The 22,206-nt window shown below is 47.6% G+C and overlaps 1 protein-coding gene across 1 annotated transcript; it reads left to right on the top strand.

Moving 5' to 3' along the window:
- The first annotated feature begins 2,877 nt into the window (after positions 1-2,877).
- CDC23 (cell division cycle 23) lies at positions 2,878-12,854 on the top strand. The gene is made up of 16 exons (XM_086470878.1): positions 2,878-3,014; positions 3,096-3,168; positions 4,129-4,266; positions 4,526-4,568; positions 4,888-4,993; positions 5,089-5,221; positions 6,401-6,578; positions 6,672-6,769; positions 7,004-7,085; positions 7,665-7,818; positions 7,928-8,047; positions 8,383-8,458; positions 8,778-8,839; positions 9,723-9,801; positions 9,901-10,020; positions 10,905-12,854. The coding sequence occupies exons 1-16, from the start codon at positions 2,878-2,880 to the stop codon at positions 11,073-11,075; spliced, it is 1,770 nt and encodes a 589-aa protein (XP_086327004.1). The 3' UTR covers positions 11,076-12,854.
- The last annotated feature ends 9,352 nt before the right edge of the window (positions 12,855-22,206 follow it).

Genomic DNA, 22,206 nt, shown 5'->3' with positions numbered 1-22,206 from the left:
ACTATCTCCTGTTAATGGGCACAACAGTGCCTTATCGCCTGACCCATCGATAATTCGCTCCTGGACTATCTCCTGTTAATGGCCCATCGAGGAACTGCCTCACGACTCCCCATCCCATTGTGAGATGCTCCGCCCGGGGGGAAGGAGCCAAGCAGTCCATGCTAAATAAAAACGGAGATTTCGAACACCCTAGCAGCCTTCTTCCACTGGATTCCCAGAGAAGCTTTTCCCCCCACTGGAGTTCCAGAGGACAAGAGCTACCTACCTACCACTGGACCTTCAGAGGAAGACCAGACTCTTTTACCTGATCACTGCTTCCACAGAACTACATCCATCGCTTCAGGAGGACTGCAGCCATCATCTTATCGGACTGCTACTGCCACCCTAACAGGGTGTCAGGTTGTATTTCTGACTCTGTCAGTGTAAACCAGTGGGTTGTTTGTTTTTCCCTGCCTTGTGTTATATATATACATATATTAGTAAAGTACTGTTATTCCTATTCCCCATATCTTTGCCTGAAGGCCCGTTAATTTCAAAATTATAATAATTTGGAGGGAAGGGGGTTGCACTTTCCATTTCAAGGGAGGCTCCTGCCTTCCTCCGCAGACACCTGTCTTTCAAACCAAGACAACGAATAAAACTAATTCCACACTCAGGAGTTCTGTGTCACAGAACTGATACAAATTTCTGGGTAACGTTGTTCACTTCTGACAGGCAATCTCCTGCCTTTGAAACTATTCACAGTTTTTGAGAATTTATTCTTCAGGCTCGATGTAAATCAAGTGTAAACAGTTTCCTCACATCCTGGGGTCGCATGGCTTCCAAGATCTGACCTTAACGATATCCTGGCAGAATGCACAACAAGCAAAAGTAGGAGCTGCATTAACTGTGATAAATAGAGAATACAACCAATAGTAGAAAAGAAGTTCTTATTACATAAAATTTCTCAGTGTAAAATTATACAAGAACCTGTAATCATAGCTGATTTTTAAACAAGTTAAAAGACGCCATTTTGTGGCATTGTAATAAAGAAGTTGAATTCAGACAATGCAGAACTCCGGATTTTCTCTGACTGTCAACAGTTGAAATTCCCTGTATTGGCAAGACACTTGACTCACTACAGGCCAGTTACTTTGGGTTTCAGTGAGCACCAGCTGTACAATTGAAGATTTTAACTTTGAAAAAACCACGACCTTTTGAAGTAACTACCTACACAACCCATTTGTATGATAGACGTAACTGCCGCCCCATGCCCCCGACCTTCGTTGGTTTCGTTACCATGTTTCTGAGAGGACTAGAGACAGTCCCGTCCAGGCAGCTGTGCAATGACGTGGTGAACAACTGCACCCCGTTAGTGCAGGTAAGTTAACCCGTACCTCCCTAAGTTATCGTCAGTTTTCCTGCACAGAGGATTTAATTAGCCCCCTCCTCTAAAAGCCAACCCTGGGTGTCACTTAAAAGACGCATCTATGGCACAATGGAATGACATGAAGAATTATGGGTTCTCATTGTGAAGCAAGTCTTGAGCAACTGAGTTATTGAACTCAACCATCACTAAGTACAGTACCCTTTCATCCTTCTCTTGCTGCTTCAAGAAAGAGCCCCAAGCGCCATCTCCTGCTGAATGGTTGGAACCACAAATAACAACGTCAGCAGCTGGTGAACCGCTGCAGTGGCAGCTACTCACACACTCAAATCCATCTGGTTTGGTACCAAAAGATAAACATGTTTTCTCACTAAACACTGAGGTATCTCATAGCTGTCAGAACTGCTGCTCTTCTAGAAGAGCGATCACATCAACAGCTAGAGCATAGCTGCCTGAGCGGCACACATCAGGAACCTGACATAGGGAGTATTTTGCCTACATTTCAGCAAGCATCCAACTTTGTGCATTTTTGCAGAAGGTTCCACATTTCTTACTGACATCTCATGGAGCACCTCAAGCGTAATGTCATTGTAAAGGGGGAAGGTTGGCTGAGGGGAGCTCCTGGGGGGTTCTGGCTGGGTACTGCTGGGATTCCTTCTGCTCCTCCTCTGGCTTCTCCTGAGGACGACTCTCCTGTTGATGGTGACGACTGGGTGTTCATTCGTCTCAGTGTAACTCTGTGTGTCGGTACCGGGGGTGTTTCACTAAACCTGTTTCGCTTTCACCCGCGGGTCTGCTCCCCTTTTCCCGATTCCCCTCCCTGGCTGGCAGGGACTGTCGGGCGGTAGAGGGCTGCAGTCGGCCCCGGGCACAGGCTGAACGCTGGCCCCTTGCGGGCTAGAACCGTAGGGCGAGGCCACGCCCAGGCACGGCGCCGCCGGGAAGTAACGGAGCGTTTAGGACCCTCACGTTCAGGCTGACCCAGAGCATCTTGTTTTGCTGTAACCAGCCCCCCGGCTCCATGGGGAGGTACTTGTCAGCAAGGGCCCCTGCCCGCAGGCCCCCAGACCGAGCGCGGGGGCCGAAGGAGCCCCAGGGTCGGCCGCTCCTCGGGCGGGACCCGGGGGCAGGACCCTATTCCTCAGGCCCTAACCCACGCTCGGGGGGCGACGCCGGGAACCGCAGCAAGGGCCATGCGAGCGGCCCAGAGCCCCCAGCCACGCCGCAGAGCCCAGCGGGGCGGGCCGGCCTCAGCCCCCGAACCGTGGCGGGAGGCTGCCCCGGCACCCCCGACCCGTCCCGAGCGGGCGGGGCCGCCGAGCCCTCCTCCGCGCGGCCAGAACGCGTCTCCGCGACAACTGGCCAATCAGGCGCCAGGGCTCCAGCGCGCCTCCTCTGATTGGGAGCGAGCCTTCCCGAGCTGGCCCAAGGAGAAGGCCGCGTCTAGAGCGCTGAAGGGCGCTCAGTGTGCGGGGCTGCCATTGGCGGGGAGGCGCAGCGGCGGCAGCGCAATGGCTGCCGCGGGGGTGGCGACGGCGACGATGACGATGGGCGGCAGCGACTTTTCGGACCTGCGGGAGATCAAGAAGCAGCTGCTGAGTGTGGCGGAACAGAGCCGCGAGCGCGGGCTGCAGCACAGCGGGAAGTGGTGAGGGCGGCGGGCGGGCGGGCCCGCCCTTTCGTGCTGACGGGTCTGCCCTTTCGTGCTGACGGGTCTCTCTCCTCGCAGGGCCTCCGAGCTGGCCTTTGCCTTGGACCCGCTGCCGCTGAGCGAGCTGCCGCCGCCCCCTGCGCTCACGGAGGTACGGCCGGGGTGGGGGGAGGCCCGGCCGACTGGGGCCTGCGGCCGCGCCGCGAACGGCCCCCGCGGGGGGGCCCGAGCCCGGTTTGCGCTCGGGGGCGCGGGAGCGGTGGTGAGCCATGGGGGGGCGCAGCCGTTCTCGCCGACAGGGCAGCTCTTGAGCCCGGTGTGCAGCTGTCGGGACTAACGCGGGGGCGCTCTCGAAGGCGCGCAGGGCAGTGCCGAGTGCTGGTCCTCTGCGGGCTGCGGAATTCCCTCCTGTGGTGTGTTCAGTGGGGCGGACACAGCTCAACGTGCTTTCCCGGAGGAAAACGTTCCACGTTGCGTGTTGCTGTGCCCTACGTGAGATGCTTCATAAGCAAAATTTGAAATTGTGCTACTTAATTTTTATGTTTATTCGTTTTTACTAAGGCCAAAGTTTTTTGAGGTACAAACTACGTTGTGCCATTAAACTTGTGCTCCTTAGGACACAAGAGACACAAGTTGTATCTCCATCCCTGCCTCTGTAGGACTTTTAGGTATATGCGTGTTTTGTTAAATGACATCAGTGTAACATGTAAGTGTATTTCAAGGCATAGTTACCAAGGAAGTGTTCACATTTAAGTTATCAGGTTAAAATCATTTGATACGTAATTCCTGAGTTGATTTCTTATTTATGGTTGTTCATAATTGTTGAACAGCACGTTCATGCCTTCTGGCAGCTTGCCACAACTTGTTTTCTGGAATGTCACTGTTTATTTTAGATGTTTCTGACTAGTCTGTACTCATGATTTGAGACCTAAGAACCTGATGGTGTGAGGGAATGGAGAGGCTTTTCTGACTGTACTCGAACCACCTTCGAGGATGAATAAATTACGTTCTTAGCTTTCAGAGCAATTTCATTGATAAGTTTGTAACTAGATGATTTTCCTAAAGCATGTCAAGGCTTCCGAGGTCTTAAAACTCTTCTGTGTCCCTGCAGGAGGATGCTCGTGATCTGGATGCCTATACGTTAGCCAAGTCTTACTTTGATCTAAAGGAGTATGACAGGGCTGCGTATTTTCTACGGGGCTGCAAGAGCCAGAAGGCTTACTTCTTGTATATGTACTCTAGATACCTGGTAAGGTAGAAGGAAAAGTCACCTTTCAGCACTGAACTCCTGCTTCTCACCCCTCCCTGGCGTGCCTATTTTTTGCTTGTTCTGTTCCAAATGACCACCTAGTAATCCAAATTATATGTTTGGGGTGAAGGGAGGTAGTGGTGGTCTTTTTAGAACTGTGATGTTTGGGAAAACTCAGTTTACGTGTTGCTGTTAGCATTGCAGTAAACATAAGGAAGATGCTATTGTAATGTAACCTCGGTTTTCCTCTTTTCCACAGTCAGGGGAAAAGAAGAAGGATGATGAGACAGTGGATAGTTTGGGTAAGTCTCTGGTGTCAAGAAACACAAGACGATATAATGAAGCTTTCCTCTCGATTTTTGGATAATAGCATTCTGTAACGTGATTTCTTTAATTCTCTCTCAATTTGTTGGTTTAGTACAGATTACAGACTTCATCTATTAGTTCTTCTGTTAAAGCAGGTGATCAGACTAAGTGATTTGCTTTTTAAAAGAGGAAAATAATTACAGGCTGGGAAATCTTCAGGTCATGTCAGTGATGATAATGAACATACCCTAGACTGTAATTGCTGTGGTAAGACTCTTGATTGAAAGCTAGCTGTTTGACTTGCTCTTCATGCAGGACCTCTGGAAAAAGGACAGGTGAAAAATGAAGCTCTACGAGAACTGAGAGTTGAACTCAGCAAGAAACACAAGGCACGGGAACTGGATGGATTTGGCCTCTATCTGTAAGTGTCTGCATGTATTTCTAATGTATTCATGTGTATTTGTGTAGATATGCAGAGTTGTATGATTCTGATTAACTTGTTAACTTTCTTTACAGGTATGGTGTCGTGCTACGGAAGCTGGACCTGGTGAAAGAAGCAATAGATGTGTTTGTTGAAGCTGCCCATGTCTTACCTTTGCACTGGGGAGCCTGGCTGGAGCTTTGCAACTTGATTACGGATAAAGAGATGGTAAAACTTGGGAGATGTGTTAACAAATTCCAGAGTTTAAACTGTTTCGGTAACTGGTGATTCGGTTTCCACAAGATTGATGTCACCCGCTGCTTTATTCTGTGAGACTCACATCAGCCAAGGCATCCAAGGCTGCAGATTATGTTGTTAAAGCCTCTTTTTCTTCAATTGCTTGCTGTTGCTTGAAACTCTGTACAGGCAGGGCTGATTTCTTATCACTCACCCACAAAGTGGTTTAAGAAATGGTTAATTCACGTGTTCTGAAGTAGTAGTCAGCAGGGTTATTGCCCTGTCACATGAAGGAGAGCCTCCTAAAGTACCTTCCCCCCCCCCGCCCTTCTTCATTTGGCTCTAGTTTCACAGAGCACTTTTGGTGGCCTGAAAGGATGTATAGAATCCTTGCTTTTGAAACTAAACCAGCAATGTAAGTGTTCACTTTGGCAGTTAAAAAGCTGCACATAGGAGATGAACTGTATCAAAGAACTGAACTTATATATAAAACCAGAATAGATTATTTTTCTTCATGGATGGGCCTTTGAGACCACTCCTGGAATTCTTCAGTCAGTTCTGGCTGGTGGGATATTTAAAAATGTAGATTTGTGGAAAAAGGGAAATGCATTTTTGATGAGATGATTTGGAATCTGTTCAATTAGCTCATCAAAGATAGTGATGTGCTGATGTTCAAACAGAGGAAGATAGTACAGTCTTTCAAAGGACTTCTGAATTTAATGGAGAAATAAGGCCAGTGGCTGAAGCAGAAAACAGGTGCTGTCAGATTTGATGACCATTTCTTCACCAATTGGCCAAATGAAATGAGTTCAATTCTTCTGCAGTTTCAGCAGTTGTGGGAATAGGTTGGGAGTGACTAAATAGAATTGTGTGGTCCGTATTGTACTGCTTTTTAGACTGGAGGTCTTAATGCTCCTTTCCTGTTTCAATGTTCTCAATTTATAGGTGTTATTTAGTCTCTCCCATGGAAGAACCTGATATTAATTCTTGATCCTAATACTGCTCTATTGTAGCTGGTGTTGGGGTTTAAGAAAGCGATTGCAGGAAAGCCTCCTACCTCAAGACCATCCACTAAATGATGGGAGAGGAGATAACAGATGCTTTGCCACAGGTGGCTCTTGGAACACCACTGATTGTCATCTCTTCCTCCTCTTCTTTGGTTCTTGCTAGTTGAAGTTCCTGTCCTTGCCAGATACATGGATGAAAGAGTTCTTTCTTGCCCACATTTATACAGAGCTGCAGCTGATAGAGGAGGCTCTGCAGAAGTATCAGAGTCTCATTGACGCAGGATTTTCCAAAAGCACTTACATCATCTCTCAGATTGCAGTTGCCTACCACAATATCCGAGGTCAGTGACACTTACTAACTAGTAGGAATGAGCCTCTTAGTGTGAGCTTGGCATTTATAGTTCTTGTTCTCCCATCTGTTGTTCTTTCTTCAGATATTGACAAAGCTTTGTCCATCTTTAATGAGCTCAGGAAACAAGATCCTTACAGGATAGAAAACATGGACACTTTCTCCAACTTGCTGTATGTAAGGGTAAGTGCGCTTTCTATTGCCTGCCCATAATGATGGTATTTCTCAAGGTATGCTGAACACTAGCAAAGCAGCTGGTGCTGTCTGGCATCTCTGAACATGCAGCCTTTCGGCTTCTGCTTTCTGCTTGGCCACTCCATGAAATAGGTGCAGTGTGTGCATTGCTAACTTCCAAGGTTTTCTTTGGAGCTGTAGCGTGCTCCTCTTCTCATCACTTTCATTTCTTTGTTTCACTAGAGCATGAAGCCTGAGTTGAGCTACCTGGCTCACAATCTCTGTGAGATAGACAAGTACCGTGTTGAGACCTGCTGTGTGATTGGTGAGAGCCAGCTCTTTTACCCATCCTTGTTACGCTGTCTGCGGGCTGTGCGAGGAAATCTTAGAAAAACTTGTGAAAATGATCAGCCAGCAAGGCTCTCAAACCACTTGGTGAATGTGGATTCAGGCAGCCTGAAAAGCAGGCCAAATAAGAGTACCCTTTTCCTTGTTTCTTTCTGAAAGAGCTGCTGTAATACTGCCGGTGCAGAAAGGAGTTGAAGAAATCATTATGAAGACCCATGTAGCTGATAATCTTTTCATAGTCTTGAAACTCCAGTGGAATAATTGCATGTCAGGACTAGGAAATTTGTTAGATCATGACATAAGTTTTGAGGCCAAAGGGATGGGATCTTAACTGATCTGGAAAAGGATTGACTGTAACACTGGAAACCAGACTCCTGAGGTCTCCTGAGGTTTGAATCAGATTGGCCTTTAATAGGACTCTCTGTTTTTATAATTTAAGTTAGGAGATAGTAGATAATACCTCTTCCGTCTTTTTTTTCTACTTCTCTGCTGTGTTTGTTTGTTTGTTTGTTTTGTTTTTTAAAAATTTATATAAATATTGTGACTTTTGCTTTAGGGAATTATTACAGCTTGCGTTCCCAGCATGAAAAAGCAGCACTCTATTTCCAGAGGGCCTTGAAACTGAATCCTCGTTATCTGGGAGCCTGGACACTTATGGGGCATGAGTATATGGAAATGAAGAACACATCTGCAGCTATCCAGGCTTATAGGTATCACTCATGTACTGCACAAAATGGTGTTTGAGTCTGAAGTAGTATCTGCTATTTTTTGTTAGTCTTTTGCTGAACTCTGACTGCTTCATCTCATTCTCTTTGACAGACATGCGATAGAGGTGAACAAAAGGGACTATAGAGCATGGTATGGCTTGGGGCAAACCTATGAAATCCTCAAAATGCCATTTTACTGTCTCTATTACTACCGACGGGCCCACCAGCTCAGGTAGAGTTGAGAACGGAGCAGTGTTTGTTGGTGTTCATTCTGACATGGTTGCTACTAGCTAAGGAATTTGTACACAGGAACTAAGTTGAGGAAGGGAGAACATCATCAATGTTGTGTGATTTGTGCAGTCTCCCTATTGCAAATCCTTTTAGTTGTAGCAGTTAACTATTAACAAGGGCTTTGTCAGCTAAATGCCAGGGAACACTGGTCAGGAGTACAAGTGATGTTTTATGGAAGAGAGGGCGACAGACACTGCCAGATGTTTTTTTGTTCCACCCCACCCTGAGATCAGCTGGCCGTCCATTAAACTACATTCAGGAATTGCTCTTTTACAGACCGAATGATTCTCGTATGCTGGTTGCTCTAGGAGAATGCTATGAGAAACTCAATCAGTTGGTGGAAGCTAAGAAGGTGAGTGAGAACTGACATGTGGGGTGAGACATTACGATGTCTCCAGGACATTAGGTGGAGTCGCAGCAAAGCTGTATAGCTAGTGCTACTGGAAATGCATACAGCATGTTGTTGGGGGCTTACCGAAACTGATTGTGTGGTGATTACACCTGGGGAAGTTCTGCTGCAATGTAACTGGAGCAGCTGATAGAGTTGGTTACAGATGATACATGCCCCTTTCCAGCAAAGCCGTGTAGTTTTTGGTTTCTAAGTTACTTGCGTGAGTCATGACCTGGAGTCATTTTTGTTGTGTGCTTGACTGATTTTCCTTCCTTGACAGTGCTATTGGAGAGCTTATGCTGTGGGAGATGTGGAGAAAATGGCACTGGTGAAACTAGCGAAGTGAGTATGTATTATCACTGAGCTGTCAATAGTGTGTTAACTGCAGCTGGCACTTTGATACCTAATGATAAAGCAGTAGATGTAAAAGAAGTGGAATTGCGGTTGGGTAGTCTTGCTTCGGGAGCTGTATAATAACTGGTATCTTTAGGTCTGTAGTGACTGCAAATTCTGGTGTCCAGCTTAAGCTTTAAGTTTCCCTCGGGATAACTAGAGGGAATCATAGCATAATGTGGGTTGCAAGGGACCTGAGGTGATTTGCGCAAGCAGTGCTAGCAATGGTTATTTGTTGTATTGAAACTTAAAGCAGTCTGTGATGGTAGATGATGTACAAAATGGTGGTTGGTTTGTTTGTTTGTTTGTTTTTTTAATTTCCCCAGTATATGGTTGTGACATTGGGAAAGGATCAAATGTAAAATAAATGTGAACACTCTGACATTAGCACTAAATTTTGGTGGGGATGAAATAATACAAAGTGGAAAAAGTGAAGGGGAAGGGAAAAGGCAAGTGAAAGGGGAAGCTGATGTACAAAGAGTTTTGGGATGCAGTGGGGGAAGAAGGAACACTGGAGGAAACAGCCAGTTAGAATAGGATGGCCGAGGTCTGTTAGAAGCTTTAAAATGTTAACAGAATAAGCAAAATCCTTGCTTTGGTTGTCACTGCTTCTAGCAGTTAGTATGTCACTAGCTCCCTTGCTGGTAATGTAAATGTTCTCAAGTTGGATCGTATCTTTCCACGAGGGGCAGTACATGGTGCATGTCTTGCAAATTCTGAAGGAAAAGACCTGGCTTTAGTCCAGGTCATGTTGAGCGGGTGCTTCCTCATAGACCTAGAAGCCTTTGACAGTGCAGTCTTGTTCCAGTGGCCCCTTCTTCTCCTTTTCTAGGCTGCACGAACAGCTGAATGAATCTGAACAGGCAGCTCAGTGCTATATCAAGTACATCCAGGATATCTATTCCTGCGGGGTAAGATGATATCTTGGGAATAAAAGGGGAAGCAAACATGGTGTAGAACTACCTTGGGAGGCTCTCGTGGATGATGTTTTTTACCCCCCCTCACTGTAGGAGATAGTGGAGCACCTGGAGGTCAGCACTGCCTTCCGTTACCTGGCCCAATACTACTTCAAGTGTAAGCTCTGGGATGAAGCCTCAGCATGTGCTCAGAAATGCTGTGCATTCAATGATGTAAGTAATTGCGCAGTCTTTGGTGTTCATTCTTGGGGAATCTGTGACCTTCATCTTGCTTCCCCTCAGAGCAGAAGGAAACCTTTACTGAAGGAATGAGGGCTGTCTGCCGTGCAGGTCACAGCCTGAGTGGTGGTGGTCTGTACCTGATCACTAAAGCTGCTTATAATTGATTAAAATCATGGAATATGGTGTAGATGGTAAAACTGAACCATGTCTCATTGGTGTTCATGAAATAAAAGAATTTTAGGTTCCACATGGCAGTCTTAAGACTGCTGAAAATCTTGGTGGTGAGGAGGTGGTTAAAAGGTTACAGACTCCCACACAGTGTAGTGATGGTACTCACACAACTTCTTTTTTTTTTTTTTTTCTCATCTTCTGTGTGTAGACAGAGCAGAGGATATAATAGTACTTGGGTTTTGTATGGGACTCTCTATTCTGAGATGTTATGTATCTGTAAGTGGACAGTTTTGGATTTTTAACTTCAGCCTAGTGGTAGACACTAGCCATAAGTGCGGGGTGTTTGGCCTATCCTTACAAAGCTGTTTGAAACTCTGGAGAACCTGAATTCACCTTATTTGAAGCTTCTCCAATCCACTCTTTGCTGGAATACTTAGACAGCTTCAGTGGTTGATGGTACCGCTGCCTGAAATACCCAAGTTACATGGAAATGAGGCGAGTAAAAGGATGAAAGACTAAAAAGAAAAGTGACATACCGTAACAGTTTTAAGTAGCAGAAGAAAAAAGAAATGAGGGCGTTTTTTATAGCTTGCAACCTTACAGAATGACAAACTACTGTAACTTACACTGCTTACATACCGAATGTCACCCAGCAACTGCCCATCCATAGGTGTATTGTTTTGCTTTTTGCAAATTATTTTCAGACTAGAGAAGAAGGAAAGGCCTTGCTGCGGCAGATCTTACAGCTTCGCAACCAAGGAGAAACATCATCCACAGATATTGCTGCTCCCTTTTTCCTCCCTGCATCATTGTCAGCCAACAACACTCCCACGCGTCGTGTCTCCCCGCTCGATCTGTCTTCTGTAACACCATGAACAATGCTGAACAATACTAACCTGTGCATTGGATGTGACGCTGCAGGTGGGGCTTGCAAACACTTACTTCTTTCCAGTGAAACTTCCACCTTCGCGGTTGCCTTCACATGAAGAGGGGGAGTTATGAGAGCCCATGGCTGAAGACGGATGTGCCCCAACAGGCAAAGGTGCAGCCTACATGAAAGTGCCTGTGCAGAGATGTGAGAACCTGCTGGACTTCTCGCCACATCATTCCAGAGGGCAGACATGTTCCATTACACAAGGCTGCTCCTAACTGAGGGGTTGGGAAGAGCTTGTCTGCTTGAGTTAAAATATATTTGAAGTTTGATTCTGCCCTGTTACCCCTGGTCTGTACTGAACTTCTTTGGATGGCCTCTTAGTGGTGTCATTGCTGTCTACATCAGAAACTGTTACCCGCCTGGCTACTTAAGGACTTTTGCTTGTCTTGAACTGCACAGATGTTCCACTAAAGTCGTAGATACGGGCACTTAGCTGTAGGTGCCATGTCTATGTTGAAGGACTGAGGAGTGTCGGGAATTCTAAGTAGCTACAGGTGACTGCTGTTTGCTGTTCTGTCTGTGGATCTGGCAGATACTTTGGCTTTCAGTGGAAAAGCGGCCAGTGGGATAGCACAATTAAAAAAACTAATGGCTAAGTTACTGTCCTTGGGCTTCTTTATGGTGCAGCTTTCATGTGTACTGTACCAAATGAGATTGGATGAACTGTAATGGATCATTTTGTTAATGACTGCCACATCTCATGGGCAGTATGGTGCAGGGGATTCCTCCCCTGCAGGGCTGCTGCTTGTCTGTGTTCACACACCCGGCCAAAATCTTTAAGGCTAAATGTGAATTTCAAAGATGCACACATATGCCCACCTACAGACATGACCGTAAATGAGCAGATTAACATAAATAAGAGGATGGTGCCCTTAGATCCACTTGCTTAAAACAGAAACTAGAAGTGGCCTGATCCTGTTCCTACTTGCTAGTGGAACGTACATGTGTGCTTTCTGTGACTTACCTCAATTACACATTCACATTCTCTGATCTCTGCCCATGACCTTATGTCTCTTCGGTATCCGTGTCTAGGCCTTGGGTATCTTGTTCAGTCTTAACTCTGGACCTAGGGTGTCTACAGATTTTGGGTTTCTCCCGTTTGCTGGCTAGTCCCGGTTAAGGTGGCTATTGGCACATACACGTATGTACACGGAGTAAGGAGCACGATGGTGCAGAAAATGGGCAGCAATGGTGTTTAAGAAAAGCGTAGAATGCAGTATGATGATGGGTCGTGAGGCTCAGCCAAAGGTTGGTGACCAGCAGCCTGCCTGCATGCTGTTGGTAGATCTTCTGCTTCCCCCCACTGCAACTTGTGAAGAAATAACCAACAGTTTGACCTATGATCTCAGATGACTTCAGCCAAATGTCTTGGTGCTATTCAGTTACAACTTGTAAGCTTGATGACAACCTGGAGGCCTTTTAAAAAAGTACTTGAGGTTTGTATATGTTTTGGGTTATGAATGATGAATAACTAACTATGAATATATTCGTGCATTATCAATAATCTGCAGTTACGAATAAACGGTAGATGTTTATGCTAAGCAACTCCAGTTTCCTCGGGGCTGTCCAATAGTAGAATCTCCCACTGAGTTTTGTAATTCTCTGAAGATTTCCTTAGGAGGAAATAGTCAAGTTTCAACTGAATGTTTTTTTAATGAAGGTTGTCTGATTTTCTTTTAGTGAAGATTGTGGTGCTAATAAAGGTCCTGCGTTAAATCCAGTATCCAGATATCATTGCAGGAGGCTGTCTGTACGGATTAACTGCATCCACCAGATCTAAACAGCGGAATGGCATCGATCTGATAAGATGCACCTTGCCTGCTGCGTATTGAAGAGGCTTTTAATATCAGGATGATCAGTCAAAAGTGGTTTCCCTTGATGCAGAGAACACTTCTTCCAGATACACCTACTGCAAAACATGCGGTAGGGTTGGGCAATTACGTCTAAGTTGGGTTGTGAGGACTGAGAGTTCATCATTTGTCTCCCCTACCCCTAGCTTAGATAGTGGCACTTAATGACAGGTTCAGAAATTGTGCTTGATGAATGTGTGCTGATCGACATGTCTGCTATGTTATGCCAGCTCTGGAAGTGTGACCATCCCTGTCGATGAGGACATCTATTGCACAAGGTGGGAGTAATTTGTTAAGAATACAGAGAAAACTACACATAAGTAGAGGTTACCTCCTGTCTTAAAACTGAAGATGTAATGGGACCTCCTCCTTTATTTTTTAATAGGTCCTATTACTATATTTAAGATGACAAGCCAGTCTACTAGATTTCTAGTATCTTATAATACATGAATAACGTGCCACATCTTTTTACAGACATCGGTGACTTATAAAAATCAGTAGTTAGTAATGGTGATGATTGGTTCTTATGCCACATAAACAGCAAGTTCTTATAATGTAAATTAAGTTATGCAGCAAAACAAATCTGCTAGTTCTGTCTTTCCCTTCTGATAAAACCAGATAAGCTTTATATTTAGCATAAATAATCATTAAACCTGTGAGAGAACTCTAATACCTGAGGCAGTGAAGAAAAAATTTGTTTTCTAGGAGCAGTCAGTCTTACGGAGAACTATTAACACTGGCTTCTTAATACTTAGTGAGAGTTTGGGGGGGGGAAATATTTAAAATGTTCTATTTTGTTACTATATTGACAGATCTTTTAAAGGAGATAGTGGTTTTAGATCACTCACACTTACCAATTAAAATTGTGCGTCACAGGGTTACATTTTGGAAACTGATTTCTAGACAGATGTGTGTCCTCTAGTACAGAATAACCGTCTTCCTTCTATCCCGGTTCAGTCATAGTCCTCCACTGTTCATTATTCATCTCTCCTACAGCCTTTCTGTGCTCTAAGGGATGGTCCTGAAATCAGCAGTACTATGAATAGGTCTAGCTGCTCCTCTCCAAGCTATCATCCTTCTGTCCTGTAAAAAAAGCCAAAAAGACCCATACGGTTTTGAAACTGTTTTCCAAAGCTTGAACTGCTATCAAGTGGAACTGCTTATTCCAAGATGGTTTTAGTCTTTCTTTTAGTCTTTCTGCCTGATACACTGCAGGACTTGTTGGTTCCAGAATTACAACTGACCCTTGCCATTCCCTGCGCTATCTACGTGGGGTTTCACTGGTGATCTTGATATGTTACATGATTTTCTGCATTCCATTCTTTGCCATTTAGGAGCTTTCCAAATCTACTGTTTTCAAGTTGTGGCCTAGATGGACAGCTGTCCTTTCTGGCCTTTATTTTACTAGTGTATACAGCCAGTGATCAGTTAGTATTTCTTGCTACCATTCAGCTATCAGTCCACCATTGCTAAAGTGCTCTTGTTTCTCAGCCAGTGATCAATACCGTGTGAGGAGACAATCCGTAATGAAGGAACAGAACAGAAAATGACCTGTTGCAGGAGCTGCAGTAAGGTCTTTCAGCTGTCAGACCTTTGAATGTTATGTTGACAGCTCTCCTGTTCTCTTCTGCTTGAGTGCTATAGTAACCAAAGCTTGACTGACTTAGGCACTTTTTCCTACATTTTAATATTTGTGGTTGTAAGCTAGTGCCCCTTTGCTACTTCTGGGCACTTACTGGTTGTAGACACATGGACCTGTTCCAGTGATGTGAATTTGTCCATATCCTGATTTATCTTTGCTCAACGTTTCAGTTTTGAATCTGCCTGTCTGTACTCTCCAGGTGTTGCTTCAGTGGTGCTTATATACCTGCAACGGAAGCGTATTGCTGGAATCATGTTTCTCTCCTGTACGTCCAGGCTGCTGTCAGATACAACCATTTGCTGAATCCAGAGTGAAACTATTTTTCTTGAAAAAGTAATCTCTAAAATGCCTTTCTCTTGTTCAAAATTCTGTGCTTATTGAACACAGTACATCTCAGGAGTTACCAATTGCACTGTCTGAGTAAAAAGCTGTTCTAAAATCTCAGTTTCTTCTTTATGCCAGGTATATGATACAAGCTGCATTTGTTTGGAATGTTAAAAGATGCTAGTTGTTTAAGTTTTACATTTTAAATAGAAGTAATCACTTAGAGCTAAAACATTGTGTGATTTCGTATGCTGTTTGCTTAGCTTTACTGACTTAGCCTGTGTAGCTGGATTTGGGCTGCAAGCTGTAAACTTTCACCCAGATTTGCTGAATGAGTACAGACCTTGTATCTTTTCGAGCAAGACAAGGCCTCCAGAGCCAGCACAAACCTGAAGATAAGTGTTGGTGGCAGCTGCAACTAGACGGGATAAGGGCCTGCCTTGAGACAGTGAAGGAATCCAATAAAGGAATGAGAAGGTGTCGGAGGACCTGAGGCCAGAATTGACACTGGACCAAGGGGCCTGTGAAAGGCACGTGACCATGGGATGAAGGGCAGATGCACAGTCTGTAAGGGTTTAAATGCCCAGCTTGAGCTGACCCTGCTAGTGTACCATTCTATTAAATTATTTAATTTTGTGAGATTATGTGACTGAAACTGCTTTGGAAAATGCAGTGTTTGATCTGTGTTTCTTTAATGGGGAGGTCCCCTCCATGGCCCAGGACTCTGGAATACACTAGTTGAGGCTCCTGTGTCAATAACCGTTTTGGGGCAATGTGGATTCCTATTCTCCCCAACTAAAGCTCTAATTGTTGATCATGCCCAGAAATCAGAAACCAGCCTACTCAGTAGCCCATGAGGGTGTTGGAGTGAGGCGTGCCTGTTGTGCAGAATCAAACATACAGCTGTCTGAAGCAGCCTCTGCTCCTCTTCCATTGGACTGCTGCTGTTTAGTAGTTGTTCCCAAAGGGCATTAGTGGGTGCTCAATTTCAGGCATTCATGTTTTCTACTCTTCAGCTTACTTTAAATTAGATGCCAGTTCTTAGATTATTGCTTGCCTGATCTATTGCAATTTCGTCCAAGAAACCTGTTGCCTTTTCCTTTGTCTTGAGATAGCAGCTTCCCTCAGTTACCCTATTTATTCCAGGCAGCTGGCCTGTTACTAGCAAATGTGATTGCTTGGACTGGTTCACAGCCTTTCACAGAATGTCGGGGTTGGAAGGGACTGTGAAAGATCATCTAGTCCACCCCCCCTGACAGAGCAGGACCACCTAGAGCAGGTCACACAGGAACGCATCCAGAGAAGGAGACTCCACAACCTCTCTGGGCAGCCTGTTCCAGGGCTCTGTCACCCTCACAGTGAAAAAGTTTTTCCTTGGGTTAATATGGAACCTCTCATGCTCCAGCTTGCACCCATTGCCCCTTGTCCTGTCATTGGCCACCACTGAGAAGAGCCCAGCTCCATCCTCCTGACGCTCGCCCTTTACGTAGTTACAAACGTTGATGAGGTCACCACTCAGTCCCCTCCAAGCTTAAAAGCCCCAGCTCCCTCAGCCTTTGATCACAAGGGAGGTGTTCCACTCCCTTAATCATCGCTGTGGCTCTGCTCTGGACTCTTCCAAGCAGTTCCCTGTCTTTCCCTATCTATCTGCACTGTATAAGTCTGCCGTGCTTCAATGAGTTTGCTAACTGATATTTTCCACCATGATCATTTATTCAGCTGTGTAAGTGGGTCAAGAAAACGCCATAATGTAGCTGGAATCCAGCTCGTGGCCTGTCTAAACCTTAAATATGTATGGCTAGAGTCCAGCTATACAGTATGTTAACTGTGACTCCTGTCTTGTTATGTGGCTGCATAAGACCTCTGTGTTTATTCAGCTTAGGCATTTGATGTAATATGGTGTGTGTTACTGTGGCTCCTAGTTATTTATTTCCTTTTCATCTTCAAAAATAATGGAGGGAAAACCCCATCTCCACTTGAGGCATTTTTATGGTCCTCCTGGTACCAAGTTTCATGTTGTAAATGAACACTGATATTTACATCTTAATAAAGACATACTGGACTTTCTTTGAAGCTAACCACAAATAATGAGGAAGAAAAAAACCAAACCTACCAGTGCTGTGGCAAATGCCAGCATAGTGGAAATCAAACTATTTTACTAATAGTATAAACCAGCAGGGCAGTGTGGAGGAGCATCGTAAACATTCCTTCTTCAGAAATACTGTGATATTTCTCAGTGGGGAGGGAAGATCCCTGATTTCTTCCACCAGAACTCCTGTGCACATCTGCTAACACGGGTCAGAGGAAGGACTGCGCTGGGCTGTTTGTCCCCGCCACTGCATGACCTGCCTCCTGGGAGATCGCCTTGCTGCTGGAGGGAGCTTGCAGGCACGTCACTTCTGAGGTTGCTGAATAATGAAAGTTCTCTGTTACTACAGCATGAGCAGAGCACTATGCAATAGTATGTTTGAAGGCTGCTGACGGGAGGCGGTTGAAGGCTGCACATGCTGAACTACATGGGGAGGCGCTGCCTAGTGCAGCCCCGTTTGCACCAGTGCTACCCACCATGCTCCCGCAGCTGCTGGGAGGAGCGTCCCTTGGGTGAGAAGGGACTGCAGTGAGCCCAGGCTACGATGGCAATACTGTGCCCTGGCCATGCCATTCTCTTGTAAAAGACGGTGACAGTGACTCCTTATCTGGGGAGAGAAGGCAGGAACCACTAGTTGACATATCATGGGTGTTAGTGTTGCAATTAAAAGTGAAACAGTAGAGGCAAAAAGATACAACTATGCCTTTGTTTCAGAATTACTGTCCTTGTTCACTCCTACAAATTTATTACAGCCTTATCGCTATGCCTGCGGCATGATTTGAATCAATTAAAAAATATTTTAAAAGCCCTTTCCCATTTATCCGTAGCTTCTGTGCTTCATGAGACCAATCATGTAGGTGGGCACACCAGCAAACCCGCAGGCAGGGCAAGGCAGTGCCATCACAGCACCTGGCCCTCTGTACAACTGTCCTGGGTTACAGTGTAAAACGTGCCAAAAGAAAAAAAAAAGTATTCTATTACCATCTTCAGGAGCTGTTGAGACCAGGTGGGGCGGTGCTCCCTGCCGCCCCCCTCTGGACTATCTCCTGTTACTGGGCACAACAGTGCCTTATCGCCTGACCCATCGATAACTCGCTCCTGGGCTATCGCCTGTTAATGGCCCATCGAGGAACTGCCTCACGACTCCCCATCCCATTGTGAGATGCTCCGCCCGGGGCGGGGGGGGCGGGGCGGGGAAGGAGCCAAGCAGTCCATGCCAAATAAAAACGGAGATTTCGAACACCCTAGCAGCCTTCTTCCACTGGATTCCCAGAGGAGCTTTTCCCCTCACTGGAGTTCCAGAGGACAAGAGCTACCTACCTACCACTGGACCTTCGGAGGAAGACCAGACTCTTTTACCTGATCGCTGCTTCAACAGAACTACATCCATCGCTTCAGGAGGACTGCAGCCATCATCTTATCGGACTGCTACTGCCACCCTAACAGGGTGTCAGGTTGTATTTCTGACTCTGTCAGTGTATACCAGTGGGTTGTTCGTTTTTTCCCTGCCTTGTGTTTTATATATATATATATATATATATATATATATATATATATATTAGTAAAGAACTGTTATTCCTATTCCCCATATCTTTGCCTGAAGGCTCGTTAATTTCAAAATTATAATAATTTGGAGGGAAGGGGGTTGCACTTTCCATTTCAAGGGAGGCTCCTGCCTTCCTCCACAGACACCTGTCTTTCAAACTAAGACACCCCCATTTTTAAAAAGGGAAAAAAGGAAGACCTGGGGAGCTACAGGACAGTCAGTCTCACTTCTGTGCCTGGCAAGATCATGGAGTGGATCCTCCTGGGAAATATGCTATGGCACATGGAAAACGGAGAGGTGATTGGTGACAGCCAACATGGCTTCACCAAGGGCAAATCGTGCCTGACGAACTTAGCAGCCCTCTATGGCGGGGTTGCAATGTTGGCGGACAGGGGAAGAGCGACTGACATCATCTGCCTGGACTTGTGTGAAGTGTTCGACGCTGTCCCACACAGCGTCCTTGTCTCTAAAACAGGGATACATGGATTTGTTGGGTGGACAGGTTGGTGGATAAGGAACTGGGTGGGTGGCCACACTCAAAGAGTTGCGATCAATGGCTCAATGTCCAAGTGGAGACCAACGACAAGCGGTGTTCCTCAGGGGGCCATACTGGGACCATTATTACTTAACACCTTTGTCGGTGACATGGGCAGTGGCCTCCAGTGCACCCTCAGCAAGTTTGCTGATGACACCACGCTGTGTGGTGCGGCCAACATGGTAGAGGGAAGGGAGGCGATCCAGAGGGACCTTGACAGGCCTTTGTTATTAGTTTTGTTCTGATTTTGCCACTGACCACTTTATAGAATGAAGATAATCTGCAAATCCTGTATCCAACTAAACTATCCTTTAGTTTCTATAAATCTTTTTTCCTGCATGTTGCTGTGGCTAGAAAAAAAAACCCTCCAAAATCACATTTGTCTTCCCTTTGTGCACAAAAAGAAGAGTTTATTTTTTGCAGAAAAACTAACAGCTCATCTGACCAGGTCTAATAGCGATACATACCTTCTCTGTGAAGTGCCAAAAGCAGAATGACTGGCATTCTGGATGTGTTTATCGTTGCAGCCTGACGGCCTCTTCCAGGGATATGGCTGTCAGCATTCAGAAGGATGGGGATGAGGAGCTCTGAAGGACCTGAAGAGCAGGGGATTCTGTGGTCATTGTTTGCACAACTGCCTCACGGACGCTTGGGCTACACAGAAGAAGCGGGGCTGCTTCTGCAGCTGATTCACACACACAGGGAGTTCCGATGAACTCGGTCTGGGCTGGAGCTTGTTCCGCAGACCCTGACGGAACGCCTTTCCACGGCGGTCCATAGCCTCGTGAACACCCGCCCTGCTGACGGCCGCTCCTCTGGGAAGGCGTTTTTTCGGCCTGAGGAGCGGCGCCAGGTGCGGCCCGCTCGGCGCCCCTCGCTCCTGGCCCACACAAGCTGTCTCGGGGAGAGCCACCGGGCGCTGTGGACCGCCGACCTTCGTGTCGCCCGGGCCCCGGCCTGAGGGCAAAGGGCGGCCGCCGCCACCAGGCCGCCCTCACGGCGCCCTGAGAGAGCCCCCGGCCCGCCGCGCCCCGCCGGTGGCCGCAAGGCGGCTCAGGGTGCGGCGGAAATCCCTCCGCGGGCGCGGGCGCGGGCGCCGCCGCCGCCGCTCCGCCGCGGCGTTGCCATGGCGGCCGGGCGCGCGGCGCTGCGGCGGCGGGGCGGGGCCTGCCGCAGACCCCGGCCCGGCAGCGCAGGCCTCCGCCGCGGGGAGGCGGCGGGGCGGGCGCCCGCCCTCAGCGTCGGCGCGCAGGAGGCCGGCGGGGCCGGTGCTGGAGCCGCCGCGGCGGCGGCGGGAAGATGGATGCGCGTGCTCGTCCCTCGCCGCTCGGCATCCTCTCCTGGCCGCGACAAGGTGAACGGCGGCGGCGGCGGGGAGGGTTGTCCGGGCCCCGCGGCGGCGGAACAATGGCTTCAGCCGGCTGCGAGGGGCCGGGGCGGCGGCGTGGCGGGGGGAGAGGGAGCGGTGGCGGTGAGCTGGGGGCGGAGGGGATGGGGAAGGGGCGGAGGGGATGGGGAAGGGGCGGAGGGGATGGGGAGGGGGCGGAGGGGATGGGGAGGGGGCGGCGGGCTGGCGCTGCCGTGGAGATGGAGCGAGGTGTGGTAGGGCGAGCCCGCAGCGCCGCGCCGGCAGCCGCCGCAGCCTCTCTCCGGTCCCGCACCGTCATGTTCCCGGTGGGTCATTGTCTCGCCTTCCCCGTGCCGAGTGCGGGATCGCCGGTTACAAAGGGAGGGGCTGTGCGGGGACCGCAGCCGGCAGAGCGGAGCGGGGCCGGGCCGCGGCGGGCCGGCGCCCGGGGGCGAGCAGGAGGGAGCGGCCGCTCCCCGGGCCGTTTTTCCGGGCGGTGCATCCCCGCCCGCGCGCGGGTGCCCGCCCCACGGCACAGGGCGCCCTGCCGAGCTCGTCTTTTGGAAATGCACCTGCGTGGGGCTCGGGGTGTCGGGGCCGGTATCTGCGTGGCATGTGAAGGCATTCTCTTGCAAACGCAGACCCTGCAAGAGGCATCTCTTTGTACGTGCAACACACGCCTTTCTTTCACGGCCATTAACCGGTGGAACAGGCCACTTGGGCCGGGAGGCAGTTTATCTTTAAATTCCCGGATTGCCGCCCCTTGGTTCCATTATGGCTACTTAGGACAGATCCAGATCATGCGTTTGGGCTATCATACGGCATGGAATACTCATTTGTAGTCTGTTTCTGTGTTTTTGCTGTGAATGCAAATATATGAAAGATGCTGAGTATACCTTACAGGCTGGGAATATCGAGAAGTTCATATTTTAAAAGTTTAATTTGATCTCTCATAAGGGAAAAAATGAACAAGGTATACTTTTTAAAGCATTTGCATGCTGATGTTGTCCTGTGCATCACTGTAAGGTGACAACGTTGGAGGCCCGTTACCAACATCTCTTTATTTGCTAGGTCAAATTCTGCACTGGTCCACGTACCATGCCTGGTCTAGCAGTCTGGGTGGCCCCTCAGGAGAATGTTTATCTCTTCTCAGGCAATAATGTGAGGTTTATTGCTTCTGCTCTGGCTTGGGTTTTGTTTCTATTGATCTGGCCTGCAGCCCTACATACGAATTTCAAATCCAGGCCTGCTCTGCTGTAGATTCTGGCTTTGCTGGCTCTTGACCAGGTTCAGATTGGTGCTCGAGTGAGGTGAATATCTGGTGATTCTGGGAGGTTCTCTGGCAACGGTTATGGTGGTGATGAAGTCTAAGATGGGTTAGCTGGTAATTGTTGAAGAGGGCATTAAGACACGAGTGCTCTATAAGTAGTTCTGTAGCAATCAAAAGACACCATGGGCGCCTCGGTACAAGGAGGACATCAGACTATTAGAGTGCGTCCAGAGGAGGGCGACCAAGATGGTAAAGGACCTCGAGGGCAGGACTTACAAGGAGCGTCTGAGGTCACTTGGTTTGTTTGGCTTGGAGAAGAGAAGGCCGAAGGGTGACCTCATCGCAGTCTAAAACTTCCTCATGCGGGGCAGCGGGAGCGTGGTGTGTGTGTATGTGTGCTGGTCTCCTGGCTCCGGTGACCAGTGGTAGGACCCGAGGAAATGGAATGAAGCTGTATCAGGGGAAGTT

Source organism: Leptosomus discolor, chromosome 10, assembly GCF_034619465.1.
Source record: "Leptosomus discolor isolate bLepDis1 chromosome 10, bLepDis1.hap2, whole genome shotgun sequence".
Classification (NCBI taxonomy): domain Eukaryota; kingdom Metazoa; phylum Chordata; class Aves; order Leptosomiformes; family Leptosomidae; genus Leptosomus; species Leptosomus discolor.
Note: the sequence above shows the minus strand (reverse complement) of the source record. Positions and strands in the feature narration are given on the sequence as shown.

Excerpts from the sequence above, each read along its gene's own strand:
- CDC23 (XM_086470878.1), top strand. The coding sequence starts at position 2,878 with ATGGCTGCCGCGGGGGTGGCGACGGCGACGATGACGATGGGCGGCAGC. Across the intron at positions 5,222-6,400 it reads TGATTACGGATAAAGAGATG|TTGAAGTTCCTGTCCTTGCC; the intron begins GTAAAACTTGGG and ends GGTTCTTGCTAG. Across the intron at positions 10,021-10,904 it reads AATGCTGTGCATTCAATGAT|ACTAGAGAAGAAGGAAAGGC; the intron begins GTAAGTAATTGC and ends AATTATTTTCAG.